Source organism: Myotis myotis, unplaced genomic scaffold (genome assembly GCF_014108235.1).
Source record: "Myotis myotis isolate mMyoMyo1 unplaced genomic scaffold, mMyoMyo1.p scaffold_m19_p_8, whole genome shotgun sequence".
NCBI lineage: Eukaryota > Metazoa > Chordata > Mammalia > Chiroptera > Vespertilionidae > Myotis > Myotis myotis.
The window spans coordinates 37,105,990-37,130,396 of record NW_023416390.1 but is presented as its reverse complement, the minus strand read 5'-3'; the positions used below and the strand labels follow the sequence as shown (position 1 = coordinate 37,130,396).

General features: G+C 54.3%; 1 protein-coding gene across 4 annotated transcripts; it reads right to left on the bottom strand.

Annotated features, from left to right (window-relative positions):
• Window positions 1-785: 785 nt before the first annotated feature.
• Window positions 786-22,417, bottom strand: D2HGDH (D-2-hydroxyglutarate dehydrogenase). Of its 4 annotated transcripts, none has more exons than XM_036319838.1 (10): window positions 22,315-22,417; window positions 20,869-21,236; window positions 17,868-17,925; window positions 16,365-16,504; window positions 15,334-15,527; window positions 13,736-13,904; window positions 11,864-12,007; window positions 10,564-10,706; window positions 7,480-7,645; window positions 786-1,934 (listed from the first exon to the last, which is right to left on the bottom strand). In XM_036319838.1, exons 2-10 carry the CDS (start codon window positions 21,224-21,226, stop codon window positions 1,675-1,677), a joined length of 1,632 nt encoding a protein of 543 aa, XP_036175731.1. In that variant the 5' UTR covers window positions 21,227-21,236; window positions 22,315-22,417; the 3' UTR covers window positions 786-1,674. The 4 variants fall into 4 exon arrangements, with proteins under 4 accessions (XP_036175731.1, XP_036175732.1, XP_036175734.1 ...); XM_036319839.1 differs by lacking the exon at window positions 22,315-22,417 and adding an exon at window positions 21,954-22,274; XM_036319840.1 differs by having other exon boundaries at window positions 1,726-1,934; window positions 7,584-7,645.
• Window positions 22,418-24,407: the final 1,990 nt, after the last annotated feature.

The window sequence follows — 24,407 nt, the reverse complement described above, 5'->3', positions numbered from 1 at the left end:
GCAGGTGGCTGCCCCCTTCTCCCCCTTCTTGCTGTCCCTCTGTCTCGGGGTCTCAGAGGCACACGTCACCTCCTTTTCTAAAAGGCCAGCCCCCACCTGTCCAGCAACGGATGCCAGGTGCAGACAGTGCTCTGTGCTTGTTCTGGGGACAAGCCTGTGTGCGTGTAATATGTGTACGTTATGTGGGCCTGTGTGAACCATGTCTGTGTACACTGTGTCTGTGCATGTGTACAAGTATGTACTGCATACATGTATAGACCTGTGCACAAGTGGATTCTGTAGTGCAACCCCAGGAGTGAAATGCAGGGCACTTCACATTTTGACATTTTGGGGAGCAGCTTGTGTCCCAGGGAAATGGAGGATCCTCCAACACTTGTTCCCAGAACCCCTGGGCCACCTTTGCAAAGACTTCCTGCTACTCTAGCAGAAAATGCCTCAAAATTCTTAGCCTTTTAATATTTCATGCATTATTTGAATTCTCCAAAATAAACTTGCTTAGTCATAAAACTATTATTGAGAAATCACTGCAAACCTGAACTGACGGTGGGAAAACCACCTGAACCTCAGCCTCAGGGGCCCCATGAGGCAGGGCTCTAAGCCTCAGGTGGGACAGGGGTGGAGATGTGGACAGGACAGGGTCTAGGGAGGGGGCAGCCACTCTCAGAGGTAGCCAGGCCCGGTCTCTCTGGCAGCCCCCAGTATTCGATGCTTAGGGAACATGGCACACGGGCACTTCACCACGGGCTTTTAGGAGATTATTTCTCTAATAACAAAAGCAAGGAAAGTGTCCTGAATAATTCCGTTTTTACTGGGAGTTCACGACAGCCAGAAAGAGAAAACGTGCCCTACTTCCCAGGCTGTCTCCACAGCCCTAGCAGCTGTCCGGAGCCACCGGTCAGCAGAGACAGCCGCGTTAGGGTCACTGAAGAAACAGGAACACAGGAGGGCTGTGTGCAGTGAGGCTGTACTAGTACGTGTGCCTGCGGGGGCTTCATCGCGGCACAGCCCACCTGCGTGGACTCATCACAGTAGACTGCCAAGTGTGAGAAATGAACGCCTGAGCTCTGACAACTGTTGAGGGAAAGGATACATTCCCGGGCCCAGCAGTCACCCATTCCACGTCCCGGTAAAGCACCTGGTGAGCCAGGCTCTGGTGGTCAGAGCCCTGGTGGGACGGGTGCTCTGGGCTATTGACGGAGTTGATCACCGCTGGCCTGACCGAGTGGCTTGCACAGCCTGGGCTGGGGGTGGGGGAAGAAGGGGAAGCAGGACCATAATGCTCCTCCCAGGATTTCGGCTCTCAAGCAAGGCTGGTGCCACCTGGTCTATTTCTGAGTGGGCAGAACCGTTCATACACCGGCCCACCCAGGACATGCCGGCAGGAGACCCCACTCCCTACCTGTGCAGGGACATGAGGTGTCTCCTTATAGGCCAGGCAGCGTGGCCAGGGCAGCACATAGCCGCTCTCTCCTCTCTGCTCACACTATGTAACCTGCGGAGCCACCAGAGGAATCCTGCCCTAGAGTGAGTCCCAGCTCCTCGGAGCCAGCTCCCAACCCTCCAACCAGGGGGCTCTATGGGATGGAGGCCTGAGCCCACGCCCGCCCTGTGCACCCATCCCAATGAGCAAACCAGGACTGGACGAAGGCCACTCCTGCTGACCCCAATGCCTTGTCAGGCCCGGGTGGGCAACGTCTTGTAGGGGTTCAGGATGCCCTTGGGGTCCAGGAGGGTCTTGAGCTGCTGCATGAGCCGCAGGGCTTCAGGCGGTTTGCTGTAACCAAGGACGCTCTGCTTCTTGAAGCCGACACCATGCTCCGCGCTGACGCTGCCCCGCTGCCCCGCTGTCCACTCGTACACGTAGGGCTCCAGGTCACCCAGCAGCGACGGGCTGAAGGCCTCTGCTGTTACATTGAGGTGCAGGTTGCCATCCCCTGGAGGGACAGGGAACCATGGGTCAGGCTGGGCAGGGCCCCCAAGAGCCCTGTCCTCTCCACCTCTTAAGCCCCCTCCCAGAGAGCCCCTTCCCGCCCTCTGTCTGGTTCCAGCCCTTCAAGCCACCAGCCACTGACCTGCAGTGACAGAGCAGCCTCTTCAGGGGGCCCAGCTCCCTTGGCTTTTGCTCATTTCTCTCGCCAGTTCTCCCCGACCTGGTCTTCCCTCCATCAGCTCAACATCTTCCAAGGGCTCCCAACGGAGAGCCCTGGAATCTGATCACACTGATGGCTGTCACCAGATTCACATCTCCAACAATGCCCAGTATGACCCCATCCCCACCAGACACCTCCACGGACACCATGGGAGCCTGCCCCACCCCCAGGGTGCCCCCTCTGAGGCTGCCCAGCCAACACCCACCACAAACAAAGTCCTGGATCCCCACCTGCCTCCTCTCAGGTACACCTGGCCCCCTGTTGCTCTCAATGAGACCCTCTGGGCCCTGGCTTTCCAGAACTGACCGAACACATGCTGACTCTGGCCCTGGGGATAGCCGGGCTCGCCGTCTACATGCACCCTCTCGGGGTCCCACAGCAACGACAAGAGACATGAGAGTAACCCAGGCGCTGGCTGGGGCTGTGAGCTGGCTGGAGGGAGCCTAGGGTGTGCCTGCACCCAGTGGGGTCATGAGAGCAGATAGTGGAGTTACCACTGAGGAGGGGCCTGCAGGGAGTCTGGGGGGCAGGAATTGTGCTGGCCCTGGGAGACCTGGGAGGCAACACCCAGGAAGCATTGGATGTGACCAGCATGCCCTGGAGCCAGTGCAAACATACAGAGAAGAGGCCCCATGACCAAGACAGTGGTCAGGAAAGTAGAGGGGTTGAGCAGACAGTGGGCCAGGCCCAGTGAGGGTTGCTATCCATCCTGAGGGGCAGGGAGATTTGGAGGCCAGAGGAAGGGGCTCCCAGAGGCAGGAAAAAGCACAGCAAACCGAGGGCAACAGAGGAGGCAATGAGGGCAGGCATGTGGCCTCTGACCCAGTGACCTTGAGCTTCTTACACCCACTCCCTCCATGAGGGTGTTTCAAATGTAGGGTGCATAGCAGGGACCCCCTCCAACCAAAAATGGTCCTCACTGACACACTCAGGGCAAAGGCAACTGAAAATGCCACCACAGGCTTTCCTTGCTCAGGGAACTGTGTGTGGAGGAGACGCACCTCCACTGACACCTGGATATTCACAACCATCAACCAGCACAGAGTTTACAGCCCAAGTTCACACTACCTGGTGGTCCACAGACACTGAGCTCAGAAGGTGAATAATTGGGAGGTTCCAGGCTGGGCGGCCTAGATCTGCACCCACCCCCTGCACAAACTCCAACCCTGGCCTCAACATTTCCACAGGCAAAGAACTAAGACATACGAGCCCAGGCCACAAACTACAGCCCAGGCCACACAAAACAAAGCCACCAAGAACCAGGGCAGCAGAATCCGGCCACAGAGACTCGCCATCCAGCCATTTCCAGAAACAGAACGTAAATGTTTCATATGTTTAAAGAAATAAGAGATTGCCCTAGCTGGTTTGGCTCAGTGGCTAGCTAGAGTGTCGGCCTGCGACTGAAGGGTCCCAGGTTCGATTCCAGTCAAGGGCACATGCCCAGGTCGTGGGCTCGATCCCCAGTGTGGGGCATGCAGGAGGCAACTGATCGGTGGGTCTCTCTCATCATTGATGTTTCTATCTCTCGCTACCTCTCCCTTCCTCTCTGAAATCAATAAAAAAAATTTTTTTTAAAGAAATAAGAAATTAAAAAATACAAAACACTGCTGGCTGGTGTGGCTCAGTTGGTTGAGCATCATCTCATGCACCAAGAGGTCAAGGTTTGATTACTGGTCAGGACACATGCCTGGGTGGTGGGCTCAACCCCCCAGTGTGGGTGTGTGGAAGGTGGCCAATTGATATTTCTCTCTCACTGATGTTTCTATTTCTCTATCCCTCTCCCTTCCTTTCATTCTAAAAAAAAAAAAAAAAAAAATCAATAAAAACATATTAGAAAAAATAGTGTAATGGCTGAAGCATACGACTCAGTGAACAGGTTTAACAGGACACAGCACATAGCAAAGCAAGACTCGTGACCTGGAAGACGGCAAAATGCTCTGAATGTAGCAAGAACCGAGGCCCACATCACAGGAACTTGCGATCAGTGATGGGGCAGGAGACCTCGAGCACTGGGCTGCAGTTCTAGAAACAGAGCTGGGGAAGCAGGATGAGGGAGAACAGCGTTTGAAGACACAAGGGCAGACCCGGCAGGACACAGCTGTCACCCAGATGAACCAGAGGGACACAAGGTCATAGAAGCAGCAAGAAAGGAAAAACGGATTCCTTTCCATGGGACATGTGCCCTGGCGGCTAAATTCCCAGTGATACAGTTGGAAGACGGCAGAGTGACACCTCATGCTGCAGAGAGAAAAGAACTTGTCAAACCCAAATTGCTGAAATCCGTTTCAGAACAAAATCAATAGCTTTTCAGGCAAATAAAGTCTAAGATATTCTGTCACCTACGTCCCTAGTAGGAAATTCTAAAAGATGAGGCCCAGACGGGGGCTATGAAAGCAGACAGAGCAGGACTAGAGGTTTACCCAGGTCTGGACCAACACTGACCACACGAATACCAGCAACAGCATGACCACTTGGGCTGAAACACAGACTAGACTGAGATCTACTCCAGAAACAGTGTAGGAACAGGCGGGTGATAATCGGGCCGGCCTTTCACCTAGAGCAGGACATCATGCAAACGTGTCCCCGCTGTCCCCACCCCGACTCCCACCCCCGCACCAGGAAGGACAGAAATCATTGTCAGAAATGCTGGGCCCTGATCAGCCTGAGACGCAGGAGAGGAATTCACGTAACAGCTGGCGGTCCATTTCCCCAGGTCATTATTGACCTTCCCACGGTTGCTGCCTGAGAAGCTACATGTCCTCATCCTTCCTCTGTGACTTCTCTGATGAGATGCCTGTGTCCTGAGTGCCTTTGAGCTCCTCATCGCTGAGCCCTGTGTGTGTGTGAGATGCACCTGTTGGTGAACTTGTTTGTTTCTTGTACTCTGTGTCTTATGGGTCTTGCTTCCAGGGCCCCAGACAAAGACTCTAGGAGGGCAGGGGGAGAAGTTGAGCCTTCCCCCCCCAACACAAATAAACCAAACGCTTCAGTTTAAAGACAATGAGTGGCCAATGATGAAGAAGAAACCCCAGCTCCATGCTGTCTTCAAGACACCTATGTAAGTCATGGACAGAAAACAGCTAAAAGTCACAGGAGGAAAACCAGTATGTCAGACAAACACCAAATAGAGGAAAGCTAATACTCCTGTAGAACATCAAACAAAGGAGGCTCCATGACAAACGAAACTGTGAAGATAAAAAGACTCATTTAGCAGAATGAAAGGACAGTTCTCATCTCCTATCTTCCAAACTGACAGCTAGAAAGAGAGACAGATTATCCTGTCACCTGGAGACTGATGCTCTGACAACCAGCAGGATGTGGAGGATTAAACTCCACGTGAGCACTTCTCTGTGGATCTGTGCAAACACGGCTCCAGGACTTCAGAGGGCAGCTCTCTCCAAATAGTCATCACAGTCGTGGAATCAGACCACACACTGGGCCCACTGGGCCGCTGACTGGTTTCAGTGTGACACAGGCCCAGTTCTCTGGCTCCAGTGCAATTAAAAGCAAGTCAACAATTTTTAAAATAGCTAGAAAATTCCCATATGTTTGTGAATTTAAAAACATTTCTGAAAAAAGAAAACACACACATAAATCTGCCTAACCCATGGGTCAAAGCAGAAATGACAATGAAGATGAAAAAATATTTAGAACTAAAGATAATGTACCATCAAAACTGTGGGGCAGCCCTAACCAGTTTGGCTCAGTGGATAGAGCATCAGCCTGAGGATTGAAGGGTCCCGGGTTCGATTCCGGTAAAGGGCACATGCCCGGGTTTGTGGGCTTGATCCCCAGTAGGGGGCGTACAGGAGGCAGCTGATCAATGATTCTCTCATCACTGATGTTTCTATCTCTTTCTCCCTCTACCTTCCTCTCTGAAATCAATAAAAATATATAAAAATAAAAAAAAATAAAAAAATAAACTGTGGGACTTCTGCACAAATGCTGGGGCACCTCTAGCTGCTGAGGCGGACCAGTCCCGGAGTCGCCCCCCACCAGGCCTTCTGGGAGCCTGGGGCTGAGGTCAGGGCTGTGGAAGGGCAGGGCAGGGGCATGCCAGCAGCAGAGAGGCCAGGAAACAGAGTCCCAGCAAGTGGGCTCCAAACATCACACACACGGACATTCCACCCTCCCACTGAAGTCCGAAGGGAAGTCACGCTTTGCTTACGATGACACATGGACTCGGAGTCACTGTGGCTGAGTGACAGCTACTGTCCTGGCTGAGTACTTCCCCGGCCATGCTGATACCATGCAAGGAAACATGCGAATATCATGAACACTGTTATGCCAATACATCTGAAATTCTAGAAGAAATGGACAAATTCTCAGAAAGAAAAATTGTCAGGACCAGTTCAGAAGAAAAGGCAAGCTGGAATAACCTGCAGACATTCAGGAAACTGGTCTGCAGTTGCCCCCCAAACACACAAACTTCCAGCCACTTATCTTCATTGGCAAGTTCTCCAAACACTCGAGGAGAAAACTCCACGGTACACAGACTTCCAGAGATTGTGGGGAAGGGACCACCACCCCAACATTAACCCAGACAGAACCAAGGATCCTGACAGGGCAACAGCACCATAAAAATACCCATGTAGAATTAAGTAAGTGGGGTCGAGATACAGGAAGGACCATAGCCAAGCAGGCCCATCCTAGGAATATGGCCCCATCAGCCAGGAGGGCCCAATGTCCTTTGATCGCTGACTATTACAGAAGCACCAACAAACCCAACATTCGCTCCTGATTTCAGAGGGAGAGCCCCTCAGTCCACTGTGACCACGACAGGTTCACCCACTCTGGAGTCCAAATTCTCAGGGAAAACAGCCTCCCTCAACGTTACCCCAGTGACCCTGTGCCCGCTCCCTGCCCCTCCCCAAACACTAGAGTTGTGAGACCCAAGCTTCGCCAGCCATCATTCCCCTGAAGGTTGTTTGAGGAACAGGATCATTCACTTTCCATGCAGCCGAAGTTACCAATCCTTCCTGATGCTTCACACCGACTCGAGTCCCACAGACTGTCCTGTGCTGTCCCCTAACCAGAGTCACTGCTGCCCTCGCTGGGGACCTCCAGCCCACGTGGGACAGTGTGATGTGGTGTGGTCAGGTATCTCAGACCTGCTCAGACTCTGGGGTCAGGGCCCATGCCCTACAGCGCTCCACGGAGCTCCCACAGCCGGTGTCACTGCCCCCCCACCCCCCCAAACACCTAAAAGACTCAGAAAAACGGTTAGGAATCTCTCAACCCCAGGCTTTCTCCATCACTGTTCAGAGCATGGACGTGGCGCTGAGCTAGCCCATGGTTAACCACGGTCCACCCGCCCAGCTCTGCTCACCCAGGTGGCCATAGCCCACCACGTGCTTGGCCTGGGGGCCAAGGCGGGCGCGCAGGTCGGTCACAAGGTCATAGAGCCTGTCCACGGGCAAAGAGATGTCGTACTTGTACACATAACCATCCCGGGTCAGCGCCTCCGTGATCCTCTCCCGCAGGGCCCACAGCATCTGGGGGACAGGAAGAAACAGGCAAAGTCAACACCTGACTGCACTGGGTGTCCACAGTGATGGGCATGACAACGGCGGCTGCTTTGGGGGTGACACTGCTGTTGTGGCAGGCATGGGGCTTCCATCCAAGAGCCCATACTCAACAAGGTCCCAGATGCAGCCCGACAGCACCAGTGCCAGCGACTGAGGCTCTGAGAGCCCCCTTCTGGAAGGGGATGGGCAATGACACTATGTCTTGTAGGTCTGGGTGATAGGGTGGGCATGGCTGGTCGGGGCTGCCTGGGGACGAGGGGCTGGGAAGGCCCCCAAGGATGGGCCCTGGGCTGCCCGGGGACACATGGGGCATGGGTGGGATGGGGATGCTGGTGGCTGGAGCAGGGACAGTCGGGGGTGCAGGGCCTGGGGATGGGGTCGAGGGAGCTTGTTGCGGCAGTGCTGCCCTTCCACACAAACCCAGCTGTGGTTTACTTGTTCAGTTAATTTGTCACTGTGGGCATTTGAGGCCGTCGTGAGGGAGCAGAGACAATGTGCTGTGCCACCACTGGGCCCTACTGTCCCACCTGGGCCTTGCCCCGACTCCTGCCCCACACACCCCACCATCTCAGGAAACGTCACCGAGAAATGTCTACTAGGTAAGGACGCTCCTTTTGTTTTTAACATAAGCACAGTACCATGAGCACCTCTAAAAATTCCCTCATCGATTGTGATAGCCCCACAGGTCATCGGTGCCCCGACTATCAGTAGGTCCTACTGGCCTGGCCCCTCACACACCCAGAGCCCAGGGATGTCCCTGCAGAGATGCTGGAGCCACGGGGACCCTAGAGGATATTTTTTGGTTGCCTCCCACACACACTCTGACCAGGGCCGGGATCAAACCTCACTTGCTGCTCAGCTGTCATGCCCACTGCTGCCTGCAGGCCCCGCTCACCTCCATCACATTCATTGCCAGTGCACGGCCACAAGATTGCTCCCCCTGCCCACCTGTTCTGTCCCACCAGCTCAGGGATGTTCTGCACAGGCCTCCTGGGGCACTCCCCTCCATCCCACCTTTGCTCAGTGCCCCTTCCCAGCCCCCACACCTAGCCATCTCCCTGTCTGGATGCCCCCGCAATTCCTGCCCACCTGGGAGGGAAGCCGGCCCAGCCCACCCCCATCACCTCTGGGTACCACCATCTGAGAACAGGGCTGTGGAGCCAGCAGTCTGGACGGGCCAGGACCAGCGTATTCTTGCCTCCCCCCAATGGGATAGCAGTCACCCTCTGAGGCAGTGGTTCTCAACCTTCTGGCCCTTTAAATATAGTTCCTCATGTTGTGACCCAACCATAACATTATTTTCGTTGCTACTTCATAACTGTAATATTGCTACTGTTAGGAATCGTAATGTAAATATCTCATATGCGGGATGGTCTTAGGCGACTCCTGTGAAAGGGTCGTTCGACCGCCAAAGGGGTCGCAACCCACAGGTTGAGAACCACTGCTCTGAAGGGTCACCCTCTGAGGAAGGGTCCCCACCCAGGCTCATGTAACCTGCTCCCCCAGGAGCTCCAAGCAGACGCCTGCAGCACAGTGGTGTCTGTCCTGTCTTCTGCAGCAAAACCAATAGAGGCGGCTCTGCCTGGGCCGGGGGACAGGGAGGGAGGGCACTTGTGGGCAGAGCGGCAGCTCAGGCTGCCTAGCCACCGCGCTCAACAGGGGCCTGGGTCAGATATTGCTGTAACTCCTTACATATAATATCTAACTACCATAAAAGTAACTGTAGAGAAAAGGGTTTAATTAGAAAGTAGAGGAATAAAGTCAGTAACCAACCACTAAGAGACAATGAGCCCTGGCCAGTGTGGCTCCGTGGATAGAGCATCAGCCTGAGGACCAGAGGGTCTCAGGTTTGATTCCCGGTCAAGGGCATGTACCTGGGTTGCAGGTTTGATCCCCAGCCCTGGTCAGAGTGTGTGCGGGAGGCAACCAATTCACGTGTCTCTCTCACACACATCTCTCTCCTCTCTTTCTCTCTCTTGCCCTATCCCCTCCTTTCCACTCTCTCTTACAATCAATGGAAAAAATATCCTCTGATGAGGATCAACAAAAAAAAAAGAAAGAAAGAAAAGAAAACAAGATCCCACTCTCCACTCAGCCAAATCAGACCCACCCAGGTCCCATTCCTACCACTGTCCTGTGGACTTCCTGCCCCCTGCTGGCCACTCTCCACACTGCAGCTCAGGGGACCATGTGGGGAGGAGGAGGAGGGGACAAAGGCCCTGTGCTGTTGAGGATGGCTCCCCTGCTCCGGCCCTCACCTTCCCCCATGGTGACGATGGCTCCCCTGCCCTAGGCCCCCCATGGTGATAATGGCTCCCATATGCCAGGCCCCCCCCTTCCTTCCTTTGGCCACAGAGGCCAAGTCACTCTTGGTGCCGAGTCATCCTCAGGGAAACGTCTCACCCCCACAACTGGCTCAGCATCACACTAACGCTCCCACAGCCCGCACAGTCCTCTCTGCCTCTGTTTAAAACACCGCTGAAAATACCTAGACACCGCCAAAACCGGTTTGGCTCAGTGGATAGAGTGTCGGCCTGCGGACTGAAAGGTCCCAGGTTCAATTCCGGTCAAGGGCATGTACCTGGGTTGCGGGCACATCCGATGTGCAGGAGGCAGCTGATCGATGTTTCTCTTTCATCGATGTTTCTGACTCTCTATCTCTCTCCCTTCCTCTCTGTAAAAAATCAATAAAATATATTTTTAAAAAAAAGAAAAAAGAAAATACCTAGACACCAAGAGTGCGCTTCCAAAGAGGTTCTTCTACCAAAGCTGAGACAGCCACTCAGGTCCAGCCACCAGCCACACTCCCAGTGGACACGGGGCCTTCCACACGGCTCAGCTGAGCCAGGCTGGGCAGAGGACGAGGGCCGCTAGCACACACACACCTTGATTTTCCCCTGGTCGGTGGCCAGGGTCCCGTCGGTCACCAGGCCGGAGGCCAGGGCATGTTCCAGGAAGCTGCTCAGCTTCTCGGCATCGTGCTCCACTCTGGAGCCTGAGGTCTCGACCAAGACATAGAACTGACTTTCTGGAGAGGGCAGAAGGCAAGATGGGCAGAGGCAGGGCCGTCAGGCTGAGTCAGGAAGCTCCGGGGCCAGGAGCCTGCAGAGCAGGGGCTGAGGCTGAAATTCAGACAGTTTAAAAACAGATCTTTCACTGTAACAAACCACATTCACTGGAAACACAGGAACAACCCAGGTGACACTGTGAAGCTCGCATTGCAGGAGGCGCTCTTGCCAACCGAGGGAGACGCACCGTCCACCCAGGGGCCCACCATCTTTCCAAAGGTTGTATATGTCTTATTTCTTTACCACTGGGCATTTATGTTGTTTCCTACTTTATACTAAGAGTAGCATCTCATTCAAAATTGGGGTCTTTCCATATTTATAATTGTTATGACTAAACTGTGTTGTCGCCCCCCCCCACCCCAAATTCCCATGGTGAAGTCCTAACCCAACCCCCATGTGACCATTTGAAGATCAAGCCTTTAAGAAAGTTAAATGAGGTCAGAGGGTGGAGCTCTGATCCTGCAGAGCACGCGCCCTCCTAAGAGGAGGAGGAGGCACCAGAGCTCTCTCTGGCCTCCATCTGAGGACACAGTGAGAAGGTGGCCACCTGCACGCCAGGAAGTGGGGCTCACCGGGAATCAACCCTAATGGAACTCAGCCTCCAGAACCGTGAGAAATAAATTTCTTTTGTTTAAGCCACCCAGTCTGTGGGGTTCTATTAGGGCAGCTAAGACAATAACGATTTCTTTAGGATAGACCTCAGAAGTAACATCACCAAGACCTCCAGCTGAATATTTTTCGGGTCATAATGCAAACTGCCTTCCAAAACCCTATCTGAGTCACACCCAGCACCTGTGACTTGCTCGCTGAGGTCGGAGGGTGAGCGTGTCATGGAGGTACCTCTCCTGGTTCTGGAGACGGGGCATTTCCGACAAGCGCGCTTGGTTGTTTTGAAGATCCCAGAGCTATGCCCCAATGGGCTGCATTCACTGAACTAACCGAGGGCACATTTAAAACAAAAGTAAATGAGACTCCTGTGCTCATCCAATAGTGGTGACACCACAGCTGCAGAGGGGCCAGTATCCTCCTTCCTGCCCCCTCCCGCACAGAATGGCCTGACAGCTTGAGCCATCCGTGCAGACAGCCTAAAAGGAGTGGCAGGTGGGTGGGTCAGTACCTTGCACTGGGCTGGTGAGGTGGAGGTGGTGCCTGACCAGCTGCATGCACTCAGCATCCATGAACTCGTATGCTGACAGGATCTCCCCCAGCATCCTCTTGCAAGTGCTGAAAGTCTGCAAAACCTCAGCAAAGCCTGGGCAACCTGCACGGGACACAGCACCTCAGGAACACGCCAGCCCTGAGCCTCGCCCAGGCCCACCCAGGTCCCCTGTAAAGCAGCCTGCCAACCCGACTCCCAGCTGGCGTGCGAGGCAGCCTCTCGGAGCTGCAGAAGCACTGCCGAGGGAAATGCCACCTGTCAGCCAACAAGCACATCACAGGTTCTGAAGATGATGAAGACAGAAGGCTCGCCAAGGATGCCCACGGTTTCCTCACGACTCGCTCAAGACATATTCACGGAACACTGAGAGGTCACAGTGGTGCCAGGACAGGGGGGGCTGACCCTCCAGCTGGAGGGCAGAAGAGACCGAGTGTACTGCTGTAGGCGGAAAGGGCTGGGATGGCAGTGGGGAGGGGTCAGGGGTCAGAGGTCACAGAGATGTCAGGAAGAGTGTCCCAGAGAGAAGAGCCTGGGACTGCAGAGGCCTGCGGAAGCTGCACCAAGGGTGCGGCTGCATGGGGACACACGCAAAAGGACACATTAGCGAACTGAACAAATCGAAGAAGCAGTTAGAATGCAACACAGGCGGTGAACGGGAAGGAAAGAATGGAAGAGGGTGAGAGACGGGAGGGCAGACAAACGATGCCACATGTGTAATCACAGGTTGAGGAAAGGAAATGGGCAATACTGCAACTGACAAGACACCAGACCAGGGAGACCTAGAGAAACGTACTGAAAACCACGAAGGACCAAGGATCCAGAGGAAGAAAGAGACAGACCTCTTCAGAGCAGCCGTGGAGGCCGCCCAGAGTGGAGCATTTTCAGTGGAAGAAGGAAACGAGTGCCCACCTGAACCTGCACGCCTAGTGATGGCGCCTCTCGAGAATGAGTGTCAATTAAGGCATTTTCAGACAAACTGACAGTGGGAACTCATCGCCAGCGGGTGTTCCCCAAAGGATGCTCGAGGATGTGTTTACAAGGAGATGAGCCCAGCAGGAAGTCTGACGAAGAAGGAATGAGGAGGGGAAGGAAAATGGCACATTGATCAAATAAGGGTAATTATGATCTGAGAGATTAAGACAAATGGGATCAAGAATTCAGACAAGAGGGGACATTTAAAGTCAGGAGGGGAAGAAACAACTAATGTCCCCACAATCATGACTGTCCCAGTGGGAAGACACTGATGGCACGGACTGACCGCATTGGTACGTTAGGAGCCCGTGGAATCCTCTAGAAGACTGGTGGTTGGCATCCCTCCTGAACAAGCACAGGAGACGGACCACACACCTACCCAATGGAATGAAGGCAAGAAAAGAGGTGGGAGCAGATGAAGGACAGGGACTGAGGGAAGCAGATGTAAGGTTGTGGTTCAAGTCCGCTGGGAAGGGAGGCAGGTGGTGATGGTTCCTCTATGGTGGAAACGGCACGTGTGCGTTTGCTGAAGAGCCAGGGAGGGCCTCCATCTGATCACCCCACATAATGAAGATCGGTGTCCTTGGCCTTATGCCCAATGACAATACTTCCCACAGAATCTTAGGTATATGCTCCATAAATGACAAGTGGGTGAGAGGGCTGAGGAAGCTCGACTTTGTTACAAAGTGAGGTTAGTCTGCCCAGAACCCGCAAGCATGACTCCAGACCTGACTGGACACCAAAGCCAGATCCTGGATCCCTTTGGAAAGAGCGAGAAGCTAGGAGAAATGGGGAGTCCTACAAGGGCCCTGTCCATCCGCTCTCTCAAACCATGGGGGCGGAAGGCACTCCACCTACCGAGGAAAGCCACGTTCACAGCCCTGGGCTTGGGTGGACACAAGATGGACACGGCGGTAATGACCCCCAGGGTGCCCTCTGACCCAATGAAGAGCTGCTTCAGGTCATAGCCCGTGTTGTCCTTCCGCAGGGAGGTGAGGCAGTTCAGGACGGTGCCGTCGGCAAGCACCTGGCAAGGGAGAAGAGAAACAGGTGTCTAGGAAAGCAGGGGCCCCAGAGTGGGGACAATCAGGCTGAAGGAAGGACTTTTCTTCCCGGGCTGCAGTGAAATCCCGCCCCCCAACCAAGAGGCTCAGGGCCCAGTTCTCAAAGGAAGCTGGCCCGAAGCAGAGCCACACCGGGAGATGGAGCAGGGCCCAACCTGTTGCTACAACAGGACCCACACCTGGGGGTACAACAGGGCCTACACCTGAGGGTGGAGCAGGACACACCTCATAAACATGGCAAAGTGAGTTACAATAAAAATAATGTGCAGCCCAGCCAGCGTGGTTCAGTGGTTGAACATCGACCTATGAACCAGAAGGTCATGGTTCGATTCCCAGTCAGAGCACATGCCCAGGTTGCGGGCTCGATCCCCAGTGTGGGGAGTGCAGGAGGCAGCTGATCAATGATTCTCTCTCATCACTGATGTTTCTCTCTCTCTCCCCTTCTTCCTTCCTCTCTGAAATCAATAAAAATATATTTTAAAAAAATAAAAATGTGCAGCTGGCTAGAAAACAAAGCTATTAAAATGTTGTGAATTAGCAGATGAAAGTCCAGCGTGTATTTATGTTCAGTCCACCCTTGGGTAACAGGACAGAAGGTTCCAGGCTTTAAAAAACCATGAGGTGTGTCCTAGCTGGTTTGGCTCAGTGGCTAGAGTGTCGGCCTGCAGACTGAAAGCTCCCTGGTTCGATTCTGGTCAAGGGCACATGCCCGGGTTGTGAGCTCGATCCCCAGAAGGGGGTGTGCTGGAGGCAGCCAATCAATGATTCTCTCTCATCATTGATGTTTCTATCTCTTTCTCCCTCTCTCTCTGAAATCAATAAAAAGTATATTTAAAAAAACAAAACCATGAGGTGTCTAAGCAGGAGCCAGTGAGGGTTCAGGGAAAGGGACTCCAATACCCCTGGAGGGGCAGCCAGCGATGGTGTGAGTAAAGGCCAACAGAACCTTGCTCCTTCTCTGCACACAGCCCACCTGGAAGCTGACTGGTGGAACGTCGCTGGGTTGTGGGAACCTGCTCACGGTGAATGCTGCCTAGAGCGCCTCACGTGGACCCAGAAGCCACAGACCCAGCAGCAGTGCCTCGGGAAGCCAGAGCAGGGCCTCCTGAGCAGGTGCTATGTGGAACCCACAGGTCCCGGCCTGGGCTGGATGACTGGGGCCTGAGGGCAGCCTGGGCACAACCCCGGTGTCCACACAGTTGTGGGCCTTCGAAAGAGGAATGAACGCTAACCCGAAGGCACAGGGTGTGGAGCTGACAGGCCTTGTGAGCTCAGTAACAGCTGGGAAAAGGCTGAAAGAGCCCTGAAACTGGCACCTGGACACAGGGAGCCAGGCCAGGGGTTCCTGGGAGCAGGGCCGCACTTGCACGCACAGCAATGGCTCCGGCTCACCACTTCCAGGCCCAGGACAGTCCCACGCAGTGAACCATATCTCAGAAACCGCAGACCACCTGCGTTGGTCGCCAGGTTCCCCCCGATGTGGCAGCTGCCCTTCGCTCCCAAATCCAGGGGCATGATGAAGTCCCGCTCCTCCACATACTGGCTCAGCTCCTCCAAAATGCACCCCGCCTGGCAAACCAGGATCCCTGCGGAGCAAGCAGAGCTGTCACGGTGCTCTCAGCACAGGGTGACTCAGGCAGAGCCTGCAGTGCGAACTCCCCCCGCCCCCAAGGAACTGCCACCTCAGGATCCAACCCAGAACTCAGAAAAGGAGCTTGTGCCCCATCCCTCCCCAAGAAGTTATCTCTGTGAGTACTGTGAAAAAGAGGAAAAACCCATAAGGCAAAAATAAGAAACACACATGCACACGTATACACCTGCACACATTCACATGTATGTGCTCATATGTGCATATGCACACCCATGTGCCCCTGTACACATGCATGCACATGTATTCACACACGCATGCGTACATGCATATACGCAGGCCTATGGAAGAGAGCAGAAAAGAGAGGGTTGTTATAAGGCAGTGGTCCTCAACTAGGGGTGATTTGCCCCCCAGGGCACATGTGACAACACATTTTTGGTTGGCGGTGCTGTGTCAAGTGGGTAGAAGCCAGGGATGCTGCTCAACACCCTATGGTGCCCAGGTGCCCCCACCATAGAGAATGATCCAGCCCACACATCCCACTCAAGAAGCCTACACCATGATGCTGCTGCATCCTGAGCAGGAAGCCCCTTCACGCGATGTGACTCACACTCCCAAAAGGTGGTTCTGGCCGGAAAATGTCAGAGTCCAAAGGGGCAGCCCATCCCCTTCACCTCAAGCCCACAATAGTCACTAAGTGACCAACTAAGTAACAGCCCCGTGAGGAACGGGCATGGACAGACCTGGTCCTTTCCTTCCGGGGCCCAGGTCCCCTACTGCCCAGCCCCAGCAGCTGACAAGGATGAGGATGGCACCAACAGGCAGCCAGGCTCACCAGATATGTCCTGAAAGCTGACGACCTGGTTCATGAGGGCAGTAGACAGGATGATCTCATCAAAAACGGGGACACTGCCCCCCACCAGGCCCGTGTTGCCCCCCTGGGTGTTCACGGCCAGGTTCCTCTCATGACAGTACCTAGGACAAGCACAGGGGGGGCATCAGGTCCCTCTTCCCCACACCCACACCACCATCCTGTGGGACACGCTCTGGGCCAACATCTGAGAGCAGAGAAGGCAACTGGATGGAAAAGGATTTGGAGAAACAAGTGTGCCCATCTCTGGGAGGCAGTGTGCCCACGTGCATCAAGTAAACCCACCCCGTGAGGTGCCAGCCTCTAGCGATGGGTTCTGAGAGCAGGCACACATGGACAATGACATATATTAATGTGAAATTCAAGAACACCTTGATGTGATCTGGCAACTTTGGGGGACTGTAAAACGTAGGGCACTTGTGAGGTGGGTCGAAAATGGCACGGAGGAATAATTTGCACCAAGAAATGGTCATGGATTTGCCAAATGAGGAGGGAAAAAAGATGACAATGTCTTAGATACAATGTGACATTTGCCTGGGGATCTTTCTCTGTGGCCTCAGCCAGGCACAGGAAGATCCACGGAGACTAGAGAGAGCTAGAGAGTTCTGAACGCTGTCTCCGTGTAAAACATTCTTCGCCGACTCCGTCCACACCTTTGGGAACCCCTGGACCCCCGGGGCTGGACCCCGGCAGCAACCCAACCACCGACCACCAGGATTGAACCTGAAAACCAGGTACATGCCCTTGACCAACAATCGGACCCTCGACATTTCAATGCACGGGGAAACATTCTTAACCACTGAGCAACACCAACCAGAGCTGCAATTTTTTCTTTTCTTTTTTTTAATTCTGAGAATATTATTTCCACTGATTTCTAGAGAGTGGAGGGAAATAAGGAGGGGGAGAGAGACACATCGATTGGTTGCCTCCTGCACACACCTCTACCAGAGCTGGGGAACCTGCAACCAAGATACATGCCCTTGACCGGGAATCGAACAGGCAACCCTTTGGTCCAAGGGCCGATGCTCTAACCACTGAGAAAAACTGGCCACAGCTGCACTTTTTTCTTTATGATTTTCTATGTTTCCAATTTTCCTATCTATATAATAAAAACCCAGTGGTTGTAACGCCGAACGACCAAAGACCGGTCACCAGGAGGTGCATTGATGGGTCCCGCAGCGCCAGCAGGACTTGACGCAGCATGCTGGGTCTGGGTTTCACACAATTTCATACACTGGGCCTCTAGTCATGAACATAATAGCTTATTGATATAGAAAATAAAAAGGTTTATTTCAAGAAAAGGTTACTTTCCTTGGAGTCTGCAGCCACTCCCATGCCGTGCCCAGTCCAGCACCCAAGGTTCTGAGGTTTGAGGCCTGGCTCTGCACAGGCTGCCAGCTTCCTGGGGTCTGTGTTTGTGTGTCTTCAGGAGGCGTCTACTCACATACCACAGGGAGGGCTTCTTACCTGAGGATGTGAGACACCTCCTCCGATGTCCGGGGCTTCAGCAGTACCTTGCTACAACCTGAGACAGAAAAGAGCGTTAGACACGGGAAGGGGATCTCCCTGGAAAAGGGAGGTTCTTCAAAAGCACTTTCTCCTTCCTTAGTGAGATGACCCACACAACCACGGTCACCCACAAACCTCAAGGACAAGAGCAGTCAGTCTGCTCACTGAGAGGAGGTGGGAGGCCGGTAGACGGTACAGACTTAAGTAATGGTGAAGGTTGTCAGATGTGAGGGGAGGGGTGCTTGCCTGGCTTCTCCACTGCAACTTACTAAGGATATTGTGGGCAGACACTTGACACTATGTAGACACCCTGTTGCTCCTCCAAGTTCACCCCAGGAATTTAGCATCTATTGATTTTCCTGCCTGAAGCAGTTCTTAGGATAGTTGCCAAATGGGGATTTCCACCTATCCTGCACTGAACAGCTGACCTTATACTGTAAGGAGGGGCCTTCCTTCTCTCTCGTGTATTTATTTAGCTATTCAATCATATCCATATGGACTCATGGGTTCATTTTTCTTTTATTCACTGGTTAAAATTCTTTGCTGTCATGATTTGAGGCCCAGATGTGGCTGGTGGGAGCCCCCTGAACTAGTTCGTCGGCATCCCTAACCACTGCCCCCCTTCTGCACCTTTGTTTTGTTGAAAGAACTCTGACTAGATGAGTGGAGGCTGCAGACGCAGGAGGAGCACCAAGCATGTTCCTCTTACATCATTAACTCTTCACGAAGCCATGAGATCAGGCTAGTGGGTGTGGCTCAGAGCTTGAGTTTCGACCTATGAACCAGGAGGTCATGGTTTGATTCTCTGTCAGCACAAGCCCGGGTTGTGGGCTCTATCCCCAGTGTGGACATGCAGGGAGCAGCCAATCAATGACTCTCTCTTCACTGATGTTTCTCTCTATCTCTCTCTCTCCATTCCTCTCTGAAATCAATAAAAATGTTTAGAAAAAAAAAAAATTCCTAACTGGGAAGTCACGCCCCATGCAGGTAACTTTTTAGTAAAAGGTTTACCTTTGCCTTAAGCAAGCCCTGTCAATTGTTTTTGTGCATCTACATCAACACTTTTTTTTTTATCAACACACTTTTTTTTATAATATTCAAGTAATTTTATTTTATTTTTTAAATACATTTTATTGATTTTTTACAGAGAGGAAGAGAGACGGATAGAGAGTTAGAAACATCGATGAGAGAGAAACATTGATCAGCTGCCTCCTGCACACCTACTGGGGATGTGCCCGCAACCAAGGTACATGCCCTTGACCGGAATCGAACCTGGGACCTCTCAGTTCGCAGGCCAATGCTCTACCCACTGAGCCAAACCAGTCAGGGCATCAACACACTTTTGAAATAAGCATAGCCACCCTCAAGTGAGCACTAATCTTAATTATCTTGTAATGCAATCCCTACCTTGCTTTCTCCCACCCTCATCTAATCTTCATTATGATCCCTCCTTAATTTCAAATGCACGAAGGCTGCAAAACTGTTATTTTCTGGAACATTTGAGATCTTGCTCCCCGGTATATGTCATCAGTTTGGCTCAAATAAGCTCTTATAAAAATTCTCTACAGGCCCTAGCTGGTTTGGCTCAGTGGATAGAGCATCGGTCTGCAGACTGAAGGGTCCCAGGTTTGAGTCCAGTCAAGGGCACATGCCCAGGTTGCAGGCTTGATCCCCAGTAGGGGGCATGCAGGAGGCAGCCGATCAATGATCCTCTCTCATCACTGATGTTTCTATCTCTCTCTCTCCCTTCCTCTCTGAAATCAATTTTAAAAAATAAAATTTAAAAAATTCTCTACAAGTTTGGCCGTTTCTTAGGTCCCATGTAATGAAAGAGGCAGAGACTAGACTGATGCTGTCACAAGCCAAGGACGTCCCCTAGAAGTTGGGGGAGAAAGAAAGGACCCTCCCTGGAGTCTCGGGAGGAAGTGCAGTCCTGCAGAAACCTGGTCTCGGCCTTGCTGCCTCCAGAATTGGCAGGATCCATCTCTGCTCTCTTAAGCCCCGTCTGTAGTTCTTTGTCACAGTGACTCCAGGAGCCTATCACAGGAGCTGAGAGGAAGCAAGCAGTAAACACACAGACCGCCTCAGAGCAGCCAGGGGACTGTCTGGTCCTTTAATGTGAAGGTGTCATGTACCACTGTGGAGAGCAGAGTTAATAACTAACTCCAACTTGTGTCTGAACTTTATCATCTGGACACAAAGCCTAGGCCAACAGCCAAGTCCTGGGCTGCCAGCAAAAGGGAGGCAACCCACATGTATAAGGTATAACGATGACCAAGCATCTTCGTGGACGGTGCCAAATATTTTTATTTGGATTTTGAGGGCTAATCTCAGAGACCACAAGATAATCAAACAAGTGCAGATGAAGGGAGACACCTCGAGAAGAAGAATAGAAGTGAAACTAAGAACAGTTGACACTTGCTATTCACCCTCCTGTGAGTGAACCGTGCTGACAGCTCATGTGTCTCTGTCTTGGTGACTGTTGATTATTTCGGGGCCTTGCTGTCTCAAGGTAGTTCAGCAGTCTTCCTTGCAAAACATACCTCACCCCCACCTTCCCCCACCAGACACCGAGGCCTCTGTGACTCCGAATGACCAGTAAACACTGCTCTGTGAATAGCCTGGACTGGAGAACAGTTTGTTAACCCCCAATACTTGTGTGTATGTGTTCTGATGTGTTTGTAATTTGGATTAAAACTGCAAGTAATAAAAGCTAAATGGACAGCATAGTCACCGTGTTGGTGTTGGAAACCTAGAGGGCCAAGTGGCCTCGATCAAGCACCCCTGATATTATCTGGGGGTCAGGACATCGAGTGACTTATAGGAAAGACTATACTCACAGCCAGAGTGCTCATGACAACCACCAATAAACTTCTATCAATTCTGTCCTCAGAGCATCTTAGAGTCACCTCTTAGCAGCTTTCTGCAGCCTAAGAAAGGTGTGGGGGTCCTTGCTCACCTCTCATGGTTCTCAGCCAGTCCACATTCGAAGCCTCCAGCTCCTCTGGGTCTGTGATGACCCTCCTGGGGATGATGCGCTCAAAGGTGGCCAGGTCTTCCTCAGACACTGTGGAGAAGGGCAGCCGCCGCACCGGGTAGCGCTCGCAGGTCAGCACCACCTCGGGGGCCTGGGAGGACGTGGAGGAGCTGCCTGTGCGAACAAGGGGGCTAACGCCCGCGACTCCATGAAGTCTGCCCCACGAGGGGGTTCTGGTTGCCCCTGCCCAGGTCCTCTGCTGCACGAAGGCTCCAGGAGTGCAGGCTGCCCGCCACGGGAGGAGCCACACAGGCCACCTGGGGACCAGACGCCGCACCATAGCTCTTGCCCTAAAAAGCAAGCGATGGGACCTGTAACCCTGGACTACTAGGAGCCATGAAAAGGAAATGATTGCCCCAGCTGGTCTGGCTCAGTGAACAAAGCATCGGCCTGCGGACTGAAGGGGCCCGGGTTCGATTCTGGTCAAGGGCACATGCCCAGGTGAGGGCTCGATCCCCAGTAGAGGGTGTGCAGGAGGCAGCCGATCAATGATTCTCTCTCATCATTGATGTTTCTCTCTCCTCCCTTCCTCTCTGAAATCAATAAAAATATTTTTTTAAAAAAAGAAAGAAATTGCCCAGGGAAGGGTGTAAGTTGGGAAAGTGAGGACAGGACGCGGGCAGAGGCGGGCTGGAGGGGACAGGGGGCAGGAGGCCAGCGGGCGGCTCTGCCCTTGCTCTTGCCCGGGTGTGGTCCCCTGCACCTCCTGAGGACTCCCTGGGCTGTCCGTCCCTAGGCGGCTGACCTCTGTCTCCGTTCGGCCCTCTTCCTTCAGAACAAAACCAGGACTCGAGGCGTTCAAAGGAAGGGACAGATGGCACGAAACTGTACACTTAAAACTGGCTCAATGGCAAACTTTATGTTTTATGTATGTTACCACGAGTTTAAAAAGTGCAGAATCAAGAAAAGGACAGATGAGGGAGCTTCTCAGGCTGCCCACGTGGTGGAGGCGGTTCGCACACAGACCCCGCACCAGTGAGAGGTGACAGGTGGAGACCGGCCCTCACCTGGCGCTCAGACAACCTGGACGGCACCTGGGGCAGCGCTCTCGCCCGCTGCGTGGCTCGGGGAAGTGAACCGGCGCTCGGTTCCCTGCGACCGCACCCCCGTGCCGCCCCGCCCCGGGCCCTCGCGCTCGGAAGGACGCGGAGCGAGCTCAGGCTCTTCCCGCGAGAACCGACGGGCGCGCGCAGCCTGCGTGGTCACGTGGTGGCCGCAGCCCGCACGGGGTCGACCCCGCGGACGGACGGCGCCTGCGCTCCTTGTCGTCCTAGCCATCAGCGACCATGGTCGCCGCTAGGCTCCGCTCCGCCCCGCAGCCCGCGGCCCCTCCGCTCAGACCCCTGGCGGCCGCGCGCGCGCACTCACGTCCGCGTCCCCGTCCCGGCCGCAGCGGCCGTCGCCGTCCTCCAGCAACCAGAGCCAGTGGACGGAGCCGGCAGGACTGAGCCTGCGCACTGCCGCCCTCCCAGCCCGCCCCGCCCCCTCAAGCCCCGCCTCCAAGCCCCGCCTCTCCCATAAGTCCCTCCCCCAGGGCGAGGGTGGCCCCTGGCGACCAGGCGCGCGGCGCTGCCCACACCCGTCACTGCGGGGACCGCCAGTCTCGACCCGCGTCCCGCACTGCCCGGCGGGGTCTCGGCACACGCCCACCCCCTCCCCGAGGCCGGCCCCCCCGCCGTCCGCCGGAAGGGCCCCCCAGGGAAACTGCCCACTCCCCCCTCCTACTGCGGGCCCTCAGGGGACTCTCCAGGAGCCCGAGCCCTGGCCCGCTCCGGCCAAAGGGCGGGCAGAGCCCGAGCTGGTTCCCAAAGCTGCCCGCCAAGCAGCGGGAACATTTTCTCGGACAGAGGCCCTGGCCTGGGACTCGAGGGAGGGGACCGCAGAGGGGCGGGGGCCGGGCCGGGCTGCGAGAGGCCACAGCGGGACCGCAGCCTCCTCCAGCCCCTCCGGGTCCCACCTGCCCTGCCGGCCGCCGCCCGCAGCTCTCCGTGGGCCCTGCTAGCTACACGCCGCCCACCGCAGCTCGGAGACGGGGCCGCAGCTTGGTGGACGCTCCTGTCATCCCAGCAACGGCCCTCACCCCAGCGGCACCCGTGCCAGTTCCCATCCTCACCCCATGGCCTCAGGGGTGCCGCCCTCACCCCAGACGTCCGAGTCCCAGATCCACGGACACCCCCCGCCTAAGCTCCTGCTCCACCAGCCTGGTAGCACCCACTCCCCGGGTGGCTGACTCCCGCCCAAGGGCACTCACTTCCCCATCAGTTGTGAGGCCAGCCCCGCTCAGAGCAGAGTCCTCATCAGCCGCCTCCCTGACGCCTCCTCCCTTGGCCGCCCCGGATTAGCGGTAGAGCTGCTTCCTGCAGTTACTGTTCCCTGAGCCCTCCAGTACCCTGAATTAAACCGTCAGTCACACGTGGCTCCTGCTTTCCTGACAATACAGTCCTGGTGCGGAATAGGGTTCTCTCCCACCCTCTGGCTCCCAGGGGTCCTACTGAGGCATCTCCAGTTCCCTGTGTGGTCAGTGATGCCCACGGGAGGGATACTCTTCTATGTCCCAAGGATGAGGGTCTGTGACCAGACGACAGACAGCAAGAGTTCATGTAATCCTGATTCCAGAGTTGCACTGATGGCTTTGCCAAGGATAGCCAGGTCCTCGCCAGACCACTGGCCACATGCCCGGTGCCAAGAGTGCGCGGATGTGTCTTGGCAACAATGCTGCAGTGGAGTCATCACCTATGTCTTCGTAAACTGTATTCCCACAGGTAAATTGGGGGGTGAGTACATCCCACTGCACCTTCCTGCCAGGAATGTGTTTGCCTCTGCACCACTGTCTTGGCAGGAAGAGGACAGGCCAACCCAGAAACTTCTACCTGGCCCTTCCTGCCTTAATGGCCCTTGCTTCCCAGGTCAGTTACTGTGGGAATCCTGCCAGCTGTCAGGTCTGTTTCAGTGACATGGGTGGGCCCTGGGGCGACAACCACTCAAACGTGACTTGCCACGACAGCCGTAGGCCCCACTCTTTTTAGACCAGCATCTGGGACCTCTGGGGACTGGTGACAGTTCAGAACTAGTGCGGATGACCAGCCCCATCCCCAAGGGGCTGGTGTTTCCTTTTCCCAGGGAGCCACCCAAAGAAATGGCTACAAGTGCCCTTGGAGTGCTCAGAGGCGGACAGCCTGTGGTACACTCCAGGTCTGTGAATGATTTTCATCTGGAAAGTGAGGCTGTGCCCCTCCATCATGGTGACCACGTTGGGTTTCTGGACGTCGGCCATTAACTCTCAAGGAATGTCCTAAGAATTAGTTAGTCCTCAAAGGGATCTTGACACCCTGCAGGTCTTGATGGCAAACCTGTTCCAGACAAAGCACTTTTAAATCTCCATACAGCAACTCATGGCACTCTCATCCACACACTTCTTTCTTGTAAGCCTGGGAACCAACTTCTGACGCTCCAACACAGCT

Excerpts from the sequence above, each read along its gene's own strand:
- D2HGDH (XM_036319838.1), bottom strand. The coding sequence starts at position 21,226 with ATGGTGCGGCGTCTGGTCCCCAGGTGGCCTGTGTGGCTCCTCCCGTGG. Across the intron at positions 16,505-17,867 it reads GAGGTGTCTCACATCCTCAG|GTACTGTCATGAGAGGAACC; the intron begins GTAAGAAGCCCT and ends TGCTTGTCCTAG. Across the intron at positions 12,008-13,735 it reads TGTGAACGTGGCTTTCCTCG|GTTGCCCAGGCTTTGCTGAG; the intron begins GTAGGTGGAGTG and ends TGTCCCGTGCAG.